General features: G+C 40.4%; 1 protein-coding gene across 1 annotated transcript in view; it reads right to left on the bottom strand.

The window, feature by feature from the left end:
- Positions 1 to 6,711: 6,711 nt before the first annotated feature.
- STBD1 (starch binding domain 1) overlaps positions 6,712 to 15,574 on the bottom strand; it is a 49,370-nt gene continuing 40,507 nt past the window's right edge. Inside the window, exon 2 of the mRNA XM_069236830.1 lies at positions 6,712 to 11,564. Coding sequence (XP_069092931.1) covers positions 9,763 to 11,564 — 1,802 coding nt within the window. The 3' untranslated portion in view covers positions 6,712 to 9,762. The remainder of the gene's footprint in view (positions 11,565 to 15,574) is intronic.

The following is a 15,574-nucleotide window of genomic DNA, read 5'->3' as shown; positions in this document are numbered from 1 at the left end:
ACGTCTGCTGGACTCTTCTGGTTGCGGGGATATATAGGGCTTGTAGGTTCATCAAGAACCCTAGGTACCCAGAGCCAATAAATGAGCTGCACCCTGCAGTGGGTTTTCATTCTATACCGGGTATACAGCAATTCATTTACTGAAATATATAGAGTGAAAAATAGCTACCAAGAAAACCTTTGTATTTCCAAAATGGGCACAAGATAAGGTGTTGAGGAGCAGTGGTTATTTGCACATCTCTGAATTCCGGGGTGACCATACTAGCATGTGAATTACAGGGCATTTCTCAAATAGACATCTTTTTTACACACACTCTTATATTTGGAAGGAAAAAATGTAGAGAAAGACAAGGGGCAATAACACTTGTTTTGCTATTCTATGTTCCCACTAGTCTCCCGATAAAAATGGGGGGTTTATACCAGGACGAGGTTATCTCGTCCAAGGCACCCAGGAACCGGTGCCTTGGACAAGATCACCTTGTCCAAGGCACTGTAGCGGTTAATTACATTTTTGTATTTGGGTTGGTTTTCAAATTGAATACATGTGTTATCATTTGTGTAAGTGTTTTATGGAATGCTCATTTCTGTAGTTTTTGTGTATTTTGCGATTCAAATCATCAGCAATGTTTAGGCGGGCATCCCTGGGTTCCAGTAAGGACTCAGTGAGGGGTCTCCAGATTCGAATGAGGATTGAGTGGGGGTGCCCAGGTTCCGGTAATGATAAACTGGGGGTCCACAGAAGTCAACAGGTTGGGAACCACTAGTCTATGGTATCTAGCCAGGCTTTAGGCTGACACCCAGGTTCTTCAGCTGTTTCTAAACAAAACAAAGGAGGGCCATCTCTTGACTCTCCAATGTATTCAAGTTCTGTACACAAGCCTACACCACCACAATCTAGACTCCTTGGCACAATACTGGGCCTCAGGATTAAGTGTCACCACTGAATGGAAGTCAACTTATCTTCTCTGCAAGGTCAATTTGTATCTTAATATAATACACTCAGTTGCAACACAACACGTAAGGCATCCAAAACTGAACCTGCTATTACATTACCAACATTGGCCCTCTGTTCCCTTCCCAACTTGGCACCCCATGTCAGACATGCCCCCACCACTATGCACAAGAGTCAGACTTGAGGGGCTACATGTGATGCCAACCATCAGGGTCCTACTAGAGCTTACAGCTTTCTAGTTTAATCCCTCAACAGCTATTCACAAGCTTTGCTGGGTACTGGATCTTGATAGTCACTGAGAATTTTATGGTTTTAATCCTCATCTGCTCCAAACACCTCCTATAGCGTTTATGCCATCAGGCGTTTACTAGGAGTTCTTACCCCAATGTAGAAATGTATATTGCCAGTTAGCAATTTTTGGCCTGATGCAATTCGGTTTCATTCAGGTCTGTACTTGCCTAAGTCTTATAGGTCTGTTTAACAACTATGTATTTGACTGGTTTTGTAGAACTTCAATTAAAAAAAGATGATAGGTTAGGCAGGCATCAATCAAGTAGGTTGTGTAGAAATCTCTACCCAGAAACTTATTTCCTTCAGGGTAACGCGTCAAATGCTTAAAGCCAATAAAAACCTAATTTTCTGCCTCACAAACGTCAGCTGTTTGACACAAGACGCATCTTAGGGGAGGCAGAATTACAACTTTTGAAACATATTAAAATGCATACCACCGACCACTTGGAATCTGTAACTCCCACTGCTTAACAAGAAGCAAGTAGGTGGAGTGATGACTTCTGGTACAGTAGCAGGAAGCCAGTGACTTTTCTTTTTAAAAAACAAAACACGTTTTTATCCCAATGAGAAGTGCAGACTGCTGGGAGGATGGAACCGAAGGAAGTCAACATAAACAATTTATAGATTCAATATCTAAACGAAAAAGCATCTAGCTTGACTTAACTAACCAGACAATGATCAATACTTGCCATGCCATAGGTGTAAGCATGTGGTGCAATAATTGCACTGGTGGTAGCTGGTATAAGTGAAAACCCCACATTTGTGCATTATGAATGTTAGAACCAGGACCTTTTTACTTCTTGCTTCGCATGGGGAGATGAGCCTGTGTCCCTTCAAGGAAGCTGCCTTCATAACACCAGAGTGCTCTAGAATGCCCTCTTTGATGAAGAAAGGACTCCAATATTGTGCTCAACGTTGGTTGTCTAGGAAGTGAGATTGCTGGCTTTGAGTGAGGTTTCTCAGTGTTTGAATCTACTTTAAAACTGGGGGCTGAAAGGCACATGTCAGGTATAGGAGAGGAGTAGGTCTGTCACCCACACACAATTGCGCAGTAGTGCAAGGGTCTCATATGAGTGAGCTCAAAGACCATACTTAGCACCGTTTAGACTTGTCAAGTACAGGTTCTCAGAGTTGCATTGTACTTGTCTCAGTGCCATGTAGTGACCGAGATCTGGAAGATGGACTATATGCCCTCCCCCAAAAGCTCAAAGAATAAGACCGCATCAGAAATCCGACTGCATGTTATTTTTCCACCAAGACCTGGAGTGACTGGGAGCAGGGTAGGGTCATATTCTTGGGTCCAGAGCTACTCCAGCACCACCAGAGCAACAACCTAGAAAGGCAGTTACAGTTGTTCTCCTCAAGTAGCAAACAAAGCTAGGGCAAAAATGTCTCATCTGTACGTCTTGGATCTCAAAGGCTAAATGGTGGAATTAAAACAAATCCAAGCTGAAGGTGAAGCTGCAGTGATCGGTTTCTTCTCTGAAGAGGATTCTCGTTTACCAGTTCTGTAAACTTCATATTTTAACAGTGGTTCAATTTGAGCAATTTGCCTTCCACTTTTACATGGTGTGAGTAAGGCATGCCTACCTTGATTTCACCCTCCCCATGCTTGGCTTCTGCTGACGTAAAGAGCCCTCCCTTTCTTTGTAGGAAGAACATGGTCCTAGAGTACTGAACTCTGTTGCCTGAAGGGCTACGGTCTGAAGAAGGCTACTTATCTGGCTAAAGACCAGCCCAAATCTGCCGGTCCTGGGAGAGAGGTACCCAAAATGTCTTGCAAGAATAGGCTTTCTCCAAAAGGTGCTAATGTCTGAGCATACCATCCAATTTCTTTCTCCAAAGAGGAAAATAATCTGGTTGTTACTTGCCAAACCAGAACTCGCAGCATCCTGCAATCTGGAGAAGCAGCATAACAAGTTCTTAGGTCTCTCAGAGGATAATCTTGCATTAGTATTTCTTAGAAAGAAAATTGTTCTTCAAGTCCAGCCAGAAATCACATCTGAATCCAGAGCCTCACAACAAAATTTTGTTTGCTCTGTTAAACATAACATCTTGCCAGGAGGGCCCAAGACACCCTGTAGCTGTTCCTGGTATGAAATCCATGCTCTGTCTTTTTTCTCGCCCCTCACCCCACCATTTAAGAAGGGTAACAAACTTAGGATTCAAAAGAGCAGTGTTACCCGACATCACAGGCTTGGGGTATTTCACCCTCATTTTTGTTGTTCTTGACTTATTAAAATAATTCTTCATCTTGGACTTAATATATTCATCCAAAAATGGAAGGGAGGCAACTGATGAATTTTGATGTTAAATAAGCACCATACGATTATCCACTGGCTTCAATATTTGCAACATTAATTGTCCCATCATCACACTAAGACATAATATATTTTAAATATTTTGATCATCCAGCTTATCATGTGGTCTCGTCTGAAAAAACAGGTGCATCTGTGAGCACTGAAGTTAACATTAATAATTATTTCATGTATCATTGTATTGATTTAGTATGACAGATTAATATATAAAATTAGCGTGCAACATGAAATGTACCTACTTGAACGGGCCACCGTCATATACAAACTTATTCATTAATAATGTATTATCATGTATTAAGAGCTTCTATATTTCTGAAAATGCACTACTCTCACACTTTAACGTTATGAATTTCACTTGTACCAACTAAAAGGCCTTCAAGTTAGCAAGGCCGCAACTAAAACTGAATGTCTGCCAAATACTGCAAAATGCGTCATTAGTAGAATGATCTCATGTCCACTGTTTAACTTCATTGTTTGAATCTTAAACTTGTCCAAGCTTGCATTAACAAAATGTTACTTCTTTCAAGGAAATGTGTGTAACCTGAAATGTTTCTACATCATTGTAACTGTTGACCTGAAGCGTATGGGGAAAATGATGTTCTCATGGACCAAAAATGAGCTTACTGATACTTGATGTAAGAGTTTAGTTCAACAATTGATTCTTATTGTATCGACTGAATGCACGCAAACTGAGAAGAACCAATCATTTATTCATGCTCAGACATTATTAAAAGATTCATTCCGTCAATTTGACACTTGCCAGCCTCTCTACTGATGTTCTGGTACTTTATTATTTTGAGTTTAATTTCTTATGCTCCATGCAATGATGTTGGTGCTTACTTTAGCGACTGATGCTTAGAGACTAAAGTGCTTTCCTGCCTGCTTTAGAAATTAATCTGATTGCTCGGAGGACTTAGAGCCCCGAATTCTGAACCATCCTCATTTCCCAAATCCCCTCATGTCCAGATGCTGATGTCCCCCTGATGAAGATGCTCTGCTTGCTGATCCCCAAGGACAGGTATATTTTTGTGTAGATGATGTACTGCTGTTTTCTAGGTAGCAACTGCTGCTTTTGATAGAAATTTAGCTAAATGTTTTCCAAATTTGTATTACAAAACTTGTGTGAAGCCCAACATGCTAATGCTAATCTGTAGTGAGGTGTTTTTCAATATTCATCTGTCTTAGACAACAAACGGACAACATTTAATTGCTAATCAAATGTATGTTATTCACACTGCGCAACTACTCTTGGTAATCATTTGTACTGTCGCTATCAAAAGGTTGGTGATTAAAGCATTGATAAAATTAAGTTTCTTTAGGTGTTTCGGTCAACCTGTTGTTTCTGTATCTTCATCATGTGGTTTAGAAACTAACTTACGTGATCTTAGCATTGTTAATATTGGGAACTAAACTTTTTAACTGATACTAAAAAGGTGTGGTTATTCGTGGCCAAATGGGTCACGGTGCATAAAGTTACTGACTATTGAATTGTTTATTTGGTGATAGTCATTTGATGTACAGAGTTGATGGTGCGATCATCTTAAACAAGTCAAAAGGTGCATCTGCCCAAGGGTGCGTTCCCTTATTAGTTATAACAAACGATAAGGTCACAAGCGCCAACACATCCAATTATTGCTCGCCAGTTAGACCACAAGTTGCCCACCTGCAGAGGTAAACTGCCACCAAAATTATCACCTCCATATTCCCAAAGGACTGTTTCCATTAATCCTTTGCCACCATGACCACATGGAAAGGCTGGCTCACAGGTGTGATTTTTCACCCAATATATAAGAATATAAAGTAGCTAATATGAAGCAGCCTCAGTATCCAAAACAAATTAAAAAGTTAATTGCAAGAAAAGAGGAAGATTGTTGGGAACCATGGCTAATTGCAGTGCAATAAAAGTATTTTTCATTGTATGGTGAAGTTCAGTTTCTGACAGCTGAACATGAAAATTGTGGGGCAGTTTCTTCTGAGGCTCATTAGAGGTAAACGTGAGATGAGCAGAGAACATTTAAGAAGGCACAATAAGATCTAAAAATTCGGGCAGTTTAAAACAAGCGTTGCCACATGCATATCATAAGAATTAATTAGGAATACTAGAGCCTTCAATTCCAAGACTGTACTAAGAGACAGTGAGTTGCAGGAGCTTTATTGCTCAACATCGGATTACTCTGAATATGAATGTTTGAGCTTATTCCACAGGCCATTTATCAAAAGGATTTGCTATTTTCTATTATTTTTGAAGTATTTAAAGAACTATAACGGAAAAATAATCTGAACATATTTTCCATACATTCATTGAATGTTTTGATTCCACAAATGCTGTTGTGCACAGAAAACAAAACTGCATGTGTGGATAGCAGGAGGAAGATCCTACTAATTTTTCGCACTTCTGTTTAAAACAAAAAAAAATGTTGGTCATGGTACAAATGTTAAGACCAATTAAGCAGATGCTTGCTTAACATAGCAGCTTATTGTGTACTTGCAACCTTGGGTACACATTCAGCCTTAAACCTACCAACTAAATAACTGTTTTGCTTGATAAGTAAGAGCCTTCTTGTGTCAGTCTAGATAAAGGAAAGGTATTTGAGTTTGTCCAACTAAATTTCCAGAGGTTGCCAGTATGAATGTTAAGAGGTAGACCTTCAAAAGTAGAGGACTGTCAGGAATGGGGCCAAGACATGTTTTTTCCCTTCCGAACTTCCGAAAAGGGGCCGCATCAAAGCTCATTCCATAGGAAACAGAGAAACCAAACTTCAACCTAAATTTTTTTGTTCTGTGCTACCACATGAATAGTTGGAGGAAGAACCAGCTGTCTTTTAGGCTACTTGAACACACAAGCATATACAGTGCAATAGGAATAACTGGCTTGTCAACTACAGCTATATTCTGAAAGCTGTGCTGCATTAAGCTTTGCTTTCTTTCATAAGTGTACCCTTTAGACTGCTTCAATTATATAGGGAAGGCGTGATGGCTTTGTCAGTAAAGAAAACTGCTCATCAACAACTTTTGACATTCTCGTAAGAAATAAGTGTATTTCATTCCAGGACTGCCAAAAAAAAAACAAATGAGTCACGTAATGGAGACGACTATCTTCTCCGACACAATCCCTTTGGGGTAAATACAAAAGCAAATCACTTGAACAACGTTTAAGCTTGAAAGTAGCTTTATTTATAGAGCCATACAACCAACCATACCCATTAGTTAGCTTTACAGTTCACAACATTCAGCATTTAACGCCCAAAATGTAAAACAGTAGATACTCCTTAAATCAAAAGACAGCACATTTATATAAAACCTACTGAAAAGATAAACTAGTTTCATCTGAATTTTGTGATTAAAAAAGGTGCCGATTCTTTCAGTGCAATCGATGTAATAAAAGTAATAACCAGACATGGTGCATATTTCCATCACCGCTGCTAGCTACATGCAAATGATTTTCTATTAACACAAGCAATCGTGTTTGGCTAAACGTGAATATCATTGAAGCAGTTATTTATGCTAAACCTGAAGTCACCAAACATTCTGCGTACTCAAATATTCCCATTCATTGGCGCAGCAACAGTTTTATTGTGGCAAAATAGTGCCACTTTAATTCAGGAACAATTGTGTGAGTGATCCTAGCACGGCTATAAAGAGGTGCCCCGCTAGAGACCTACTGCTTAAACACTTCAGAATTAAAATCTACACACTGAATGTTTCTTAGCACAGATGCCATTAAGCTAGGTAGTCCTACATAACCTGCAAGCGAGATATGCAGGTCCCGAGTAAGACCTGAAATTCATGTACACTCAAGGATTGGTCTTAATTACGGTTTTTATCATCATTAATCAAGTATTGTGCTCAAGGAGCCACAGTACAAGCTCTCTTTATAAGGTGCTCTTGTGCTCATTGTCAAGTTAGTGCCAATGTTCAAAGTAAAATACTGCTCGTGCTATGATCACAAATAAAATGTTTCACATTTTTTGACATGTTATAGATTTATTCGGCAGAAAAGGACGACTGAAAACGAGTCAGCCTATGAAAAGGGGACTGAAGTGGGAAAACAAAAACATCTTAAATATTTCTACTTTGGGGGCTGTCTTCATATCAACAGCTCAGTGTTAACATTTAAGCTTCTGCAGCCAAAGTTAATTTTAAAGACGCTGGATCCTCTCCTCATCTGGAAGTGACTGCTTCACGCTGGATTTTGCAAAGCTCTCCTAGTCACAAATCATTAACTAGAACACATTCAGTTTCTGACATAAAGGGCATCTTTAACTGAAGACCTGTCCAGGACTTCACTAACCAGTTATAAATTGAAGGCAAACCCAATATTCAAGTTGCTTCATGTCGTCTTATCAACTTTCATACTATACACAACGGCATGCAAGTTCCAAAATACTCATGTTTAAGTGCATGTAAACAGTGCAGTATTTTCCAGAAAGGCACTTGTCACGTTCTACTTTTATAAAATCTGGAGGTAAACTATTCACTTCTGGACACGTACTTTCAAAACAGAAGCAATATTGAGTAACAGAAAGGGAAAGTAATTTCGATTCCAATATCCTGAATACACTGGACCACACACGATGAATCTGCTAGTAAAGTATGACAGTGACATATTTCAGAGGGAGGATAATACCACTTTACAAAAGCAGTGTAGTAACTATACTGAAGCAGAAAGAAAATATTTATGTAAAACTCTTCCGAAGGCAGAAGTACTGATTTGGAGTAGAATGACAGAACCTCTATAGCAAAACACACACAACAACCTAAAATAAATGAAGTATGCCAGGTGTTGACTGATCTCAACAGGCAATTTCCAAGGTGCTTTAAAACTACTGATCTATAAACCGTATGAAAGCGGGTTGGGTCAGTCAATCAGAAGGGATAATTTTCCCACAAAGACCATTAACACTTAAAAAAAAAAAAAAGCAAGTTAGGCGGATTGCTACATTTCACAGTGCCCTTGGCTTCCTCTTGAGGTTATTTATAGATAAAAAATATATTACTTGCCAATTAAACTCATGGAGGGCATGGCAGCAGGGGCCATTCATGGAACAACGCTGCTGTAATACCAATCACTTGGCCCGTTTGTAGCCTGCAGTATTTGGTTTGACATCTTCCTCCACCAATATCAATCCTGCATATCCATCAGGATAGGAGTATCTCCACACGCCAAGTGAATCTCTTTTATATATAATTCCATGCATTATAGACTCCACATACATCGAAGCAAACGAAAGATGCAGCTGGGAGCAAGGTTCTCGACTCAGTTAAATCAGATAAAGCTGTGAGGACCAATATTTCCATCAAGTCAATCACAATAAAATACCACAGCAAGGGCCAGTTATGCTACCAAACACTTGTCATAGTAGGTTCTTATTGCCTCGCAAATGACATCAAAACAAGATATGTATATTTTAAAAAATAATAATAAATCGCTACTATCAGCACAAAGTAGTATGAGTGATTATCCAAATGCTAAACTCTGTTTAGCCATGGGTTCATCCTATTTCTTTAAACAGAAGCACGTTCCAGTGCTCTTGGAAAACAGTGAACAGCAGTGCTCCCATGCCACCACCAAACACCTGGACGTCTCCGCATTGGGGGCCCACTGAGAGGTAAGTCGTGTAGGGACACAGAATCCGAGTCCTTGGGGAAGAGAGCCCAAAGAAAGCCAGGGGCACAAACAAAAAGCGGCACATATTGCCCTCTGACAACCTTTTCAAACCACATGATCCAATCCATTTATTACATGATAAATTTACTGAACACTCAAACAGTAAAAATATTCATATGCACATCCTTAGCTGTGATATCTAGCTCCATCTACGATCTTTCCTCAGGAAACCAGAAAGCAGTAATAAAGTTTACAATACGCACATACCCTTTCCTGCTTACACAGCAAGTGCATTCTTTCAACTGTTACCTTCAAGATGTACCATTGCCTATAAACTGCTCCTTTGTCATTAGTGTTCTACATCAACATATAACCGTATCACTTCTGGTCTACTGCCCATTTATCGTGATTAGTAACTACCCTTTAACAATGAAAAAAAAAAAAAAAAAAAAGACACTGGCAATGTCACAATTGTAACAGGCTGATATACGGTATGAGAAATAGTACAGTTTCTAATAAGTGATTATCTGCCTATGCTTAAGGTATCTGCTCTCCTCACCACTACTCTGCTTTCTTTATTACGCAGTAGCTCATTCAATGATATCCCCACCATTGATGGGCCTCTGCATCATCATGCCCAGTCTTCAAAGATCTATTGTTACATTCTTCCCATCGCTTGATCTTCCCGTTCTCCACCATCACAAATTTCCACTCCACGCTAGAGTCCACTGGCAGAAGAACAGAATCAGACCAGAAGCCATCCTTGTCCGGCTTGAGCGGAACAAAGACATCCCACTCCCCAAGTGATTCATGATTTCCAGTGACTGCGATCAGTTGAGAGTCCGAATGAGTAATGTAATGCACTCTGAATTTGACACTAACATTTTGCAGCATGGGAGTTACAGCTGCAATTTTTCTCATTTTAGAATCACCCTCCTGGTTTTGTAGCTGTGGCTCAGCAATATGAAACTGCTTGCAGTTGTCACTGCTCAAGTGAGAAGCATTGTTAAACGAAATACATTCTTCATCTGCTAATGAACTGATTGAATTACTATTTGTTTGTGCTCTTACATCTTCACTTGCTCCAGGAAGTAGCTCCTCCTGAGTGCCATAATCAGCCAACTTCTTACACACAGTTTGCAACAGGAGGTCTTGTCCATCAAGTGCCTCAGTTTTAGGCTTCTTATCTTGGTGCTGAACAGACCATTCTTCAACCAATGCACTGTACTGCGCAGCTCTGTCTAGCTCAATGTGTTGTGGTTCTTTAAAGGTAGGCAAAATACCAGGTACGTTCTTTGTGGAATCAAGGTCTTGGGAAGTTTCTCGCATACTGAACTCCACAACTTCTGATGTGATGGCAATATCTGGTACTGCATCCTGGAGACTGTATTCTGCTGGTTCAGTGTGGATCAGATCAACCTCAACTTGACTAACATGTACTGCTGGAGCAGTCGGCATAAAACTCAACAAATCGTGCTGCACACTTAATACAGCTTTCTCTGGACCTCTTGAGTCAACCAAAACCTCCTGGCCACTAAACTTTGCTGCTTCACCACTCTCCTGAAGACTGTGTGAATGCTCTTCATCATTCGTGGGTGCATTGAAGACAGTCTCATGCCCACCCAACTCTTTCTCCTCAGGAATGGCGATCACATTTGGCACAACCGCATGCTCTTCATCATTGAGAATATCCGTCAATGCACTGTCCTGGGTGCTGGAGAGTGGGGTTTCGACAGCAGGGATACCACTAGACACCTCATCAGCAGTTTGCAAAGCTGCAGCCTCAGTCTCCTCTTGCACAGCAGGCTCTACTGCCGATTCAGCAGTAGTGTCATCACTAAAAGAATCCTCCTCCAGGTCACTGGACTGTACTGCTTCAGCAGAGGAAGTAGCATGCAGTGCATTATCCTGGACACAGATCCGTGCTTCACAAACAGCCTGTGTAGCATTCATAATACCCTCTTGCATTCTGATTTGTGCAGATTCAACCTTTACAGCATTCAACCTATTTTCCTGCATGCTACACTGTGCAGCTGCAACAGTGCTGACTGCACAGGACATATCCTCCAGCACACTGGAATGACTATCAGTGAACTGTGATTTTTTTGAAGTGTTTATGTTTTGCACACTGGATCGAGCCTCTTCAACACTCTGGAGAATATTCAGCATACTCTTGTGAACACTGTGCTGCACCACTTCTGCCGCAGATGTAGCTACTTCTAGAAGTTCCCTAGAGTCCGAATGATACACTGATTCGGGTGCTGGACCACTTTGCGGTGCTCGCTGATCGCCATGGTCTTTCTGATTTTTATCACACTGTTCGCTTCGAGGTGTATCCAATTTTGGGGGGAAATCTTGATTTGATGAAAAACTTTCTTCAGGCTCCAAAATTGTTTCTAGTGGGCAAAAGAAGAAAGAAACACTTAATCATGTTCATCAGGTAAATGGTATAAATAAAAAACAACATGATCAACAATTTATTTTAACTCTGGAATTTTCATGTAAATAATGTATCAGTGCGCCGAAATGTAAACATGGATCAGTCACCTTTTACAGATTAATTTTCTCAAGGAGCAGACTAATGTTACTAACCTAATGCAGTGTGATGGGGAAAAGTCTTTTGATGGAAGTATGAAATATCAATGGCATGCAAATTGAAACAAACAGAGCAAGGGGCATACATATCTTTAGGATTGGTAGCTGTACGTGCATCATGCCCCAGAATGCTGACAAAGGGTAGTGAATAAAATACAACACTCTGGCCTCAGCATAGCCATTAGGTTTAACTAGAGCAGATGGACAAGCACTTCATAGTGGATGAATGCTTACAACAAAAACAGTTGGAGAAACAGGGTATGATGGCCTTCAGTAAAACACTAAGATTGGGGTGTAAGTTCTTAGACTGTTTACAACAAGGCAGATAGGAATCCCAACACCAAACCTGGTACACAAATGACCTGTGACTTACACTTGTTAAACCGCAATGAAGAGAAAGGGAGACCAGGGCTCTTTCAAACACTGCACATCTTGGATCTGGAAAGTGCCCAGAAGAAACCATTCACCACATGTTTAAAAGTTGCAAAATGTTTTTTAGTATTAAATTCTTGTTTTTAAATGGCGCTATGATATGCTCATGTTTCCAAGGTCTATGCATGAGTACCTTATCTGGATCAAGTTATTTCTTTGCCTTTTGGGACTTTTAGTGCTGATTTTAAAATAGACCAAAAAAAACAAACAAAAAAAAAAAAAAACACAACACTACAGGTGCCATAAGGCAAACTAAAAACCTGGCATGGATGGGCTTCTCACACTTTGGAAACTTGCGAGCTCTGCGCTCACAGTCTGGTGGACAACTCTCAAACTTAGAAGCAGGGGTGTGCAATTTAATAAAATTGCTACTTGTCCATGGGGCAGGTTGCTTCCGAAATCTACTTGTGTCTTACCAAAAAAAAAAAAAAAAAAAAAAAAAAAAAAAAAAAAAATCAACTTGTCTTTTTGGTGCCACGGAATTTGGCAACAAATTATAGCAATTTATAACAATCTCATAGAAGAGCTCCGATAATACCCTCTCTGATTATGCCAGGGCTTCTTTTAAATTGGGCTTGAAAACTTGCAATTTCAATCCCTACTATGGCAGTTACCTTATTTTGCCATCTTTCCGCAGATCTAAATACTGGGGCAGGAGGAAGCAGTAAGCAATAGGTCCAGGGCCGGAATGCCTTTGAGTCTGTAAACCTAACTTCCATGTTTTAAGGATTTTTACCAGCTAGCTCTTCACCAATAATGAGAAAGGTTGAAAATGTACTCCTGATAATGGCAGAAGAAGTTCTTCCAATGTCGGGAAAAAAAGTGGTTGGAGGGAAAGTGAACTTGTAAATGCTCAATAGATTTTCACATGAGCAAATCTAAACATGCATATTTACTTGTGCTAAAATACAGTTCACAAATATTTTATAGAAGTAAGGTTTCCTGGTCTACTTCTGTAAGTTCTTGTGGATTCATGAAAGCCACTAATTTAAAGACATACCATGGGTGCACTTATGACTTTCTTCAAGAATTGGGTCCCTAATTAGGTCTGGTGGTAACTAAGACATTGTTTTTATTAAACTTCCATTGCTCACTCTATCGGTAGGCTTTACTATGAGTGATCATATTCTGCTCTTTCACTAGGAGCATACTAGCTAAAAAAAAATAGTTTTGTTCAGTGCCGGGAACTACTGTAGCAATCAGTGTCATAATTAAACTGGAGGGGTTCCCCCTCAAAGAATAAAGAGGCTTCCCCCGACTCACTAAGGGCAGGTGCTGTGGTGAGAGGACCCCTCGAGGTTGGAGGCAGGGGGCGAGGGGGTGGGGAAATGGAACAATGGTGAGGGCTTGGCAGCTCCCACAACAATAAAGTGCTACAAAAGCCATGTCAAAACAAGACACATTGACAGGCTCAAAAGGAGTATTTTTTGGAAATACTAACAAGCATCAACGTTTAACTAAATGAAGCTTCAAAGAAACAGCACCTAAAGTTTCATAGTAGTGAAACACTTTTTACCTACTTGCATTTTTTTCTGAACAATTTTGAAAGCAAAGATTCATCCCTTGCTTACAAGCTTCTACAAACATTTGCATCTAATCAGAGAGCATTCTAAGGGCATTAGGCTCACTGTTCAACTTTTCAAACATGTGCACGCTTTTTATCCCCACTGGACCCACCATCAGTGGGTTCAGTGTGACCTTGAAACAGTTATTTACAGCATTCACCCTAATGAAGAGTTTTCATTAACGAACCATAAAAACAAGTTCAATCAGCATTAACATATGGACACATTACCTTAACTGCAGACAGTTTACTTCTCTGTAAACTGATAGCCAAAGGGTTTGTGCTACAGGGTTGGGCCTACTTGTCCCAAGGACAAAATAAACATGAAAACTTGTTGCCCCTGGCCCCAAACACTATCTCCCAGGCGTTGGGAAATAGGTATTCCATATTTGAGTAAAAACACAAAACTTAAAACTTGGTTATTCAATTATAATCCAGAACAACAAGTACCAGAATGCACAGTAAAAGTATTGACTGGCTTGGTAACAGAGCCACAGACTAGTAGACTTTAATGCTCAGCTTGTTTCACACCACTAAAATTATTAGTGTAACCAAACAGTACTCATTTTAAAGAACATCACACGCATGAAAAGCTGCTAGAATTCAAAGCTTTCACCTGTTGCACACACAGATCAGCAGCAAGCACACTAATCCACAGAGCTCTTTTGCTAACCTAGAAGTACATTATCAACGTTTGCATTTGCTGGCAAATGCTGTGCCAGACTGTTCTTCGATATGCAATGGTTTTCTGGATTTACAAATGACAATACATGGCTGCCATGCGTGATGCAACACACCCGGATATATTTGTTCCTAATTAATTGTTACTCAAATAGAGGCAGAGAGTAACTTGTTGGCCACAAACACCGCAGGCCCTGAAGGTGCTAAATCTGGTGAAAGTTTCATGTTTACTCCGTTTTCACTTCCGATCACAGAGGAACAAGGCTGCCTCCAGCTTACGAGGAAACGTCGCGCCTCCTGCAGCAGTATTTGCTTTAAAAACAATACATATTTCAAACCACTATTACTCAATAGCTTATAAAACAAATAAACCATTTAGAAGCAAGTAAATATCCCGATGTATGCCTTACAAGCTTTGCTCACTGCTCCTCCAAGTGAGGCACAGCAGTTTTGTTGCATGGCTTTCGCAAAAAACAAACATGTCAAAAAAACACAAGTGAAGGCCTTTATTTTCTTGGCCACTGCAGATGAGGCCGCATATAAAGGGTTGGTTCAGTTACGTTTCCAACATCCAGAAAGCCCTGTCAAGACCCCTAAATAGGAAGCAGCCGCCTGAAGCGTTTATTCTGCCTCTTAAAGGGGTTTCTCAGTGCAATCTTTGTCGTGCACTCAAGCAGAGCAACACGGACGCAAGTTAAAATCAAGCATTCAGAGAGCGCTTACAAAGGCCACTGTTGGAAGAGGAAAATTGGTTTCACAGGGGCTGCCCAGACCCCAGGAGGGCAGAACCCTGTCTGAGGTGGCAGCAGTTGTAGCTGCAGTGCAAGTCTGAGAGAGCTGGTTTGGCAGTACTGGGGGTCCATGCTGGAGCCTCTAGGATGCATGGAATTGGCTCCCCAATACCAGATTTGGAGTGGGGGGACAATTCCATGATTTAAGACATGTTACATGGCCATATTCGGAGTTACCATTGTGAAGCTACATATAGGTATTGACCTATATGTAGTGCACGCGTGTAATGGTGTCCCCGAACTCAAAGTCTGGGGAAATGGCCCTGAACTATGTTGGGGCATCTTTGCTAGCGCAAGGGTTCCCTCACACTTAGTAACTTTGTACCTAACCTTCAGCAAGAGA

This window comes from Pleurodeles waltl, chromosome 1_2 (genome assembly GCF_031143425.1).
Source record: "Pleurodeles waltl isolate 20211129_DDA chromosome 1_2, aPleWal1.hap1.20221129, whole genome shotgun sequence".
NCBI lineage: Eukaryota > Metazoa > Chordata > Amphibia > Caudata > Salamandridae > Pleurodeles > Pleurodeles waltl.
Note: the sequence above shows the minus strand (reverse complement) of the source record. Positions and strands in the feature narration are given on the sequence as shown.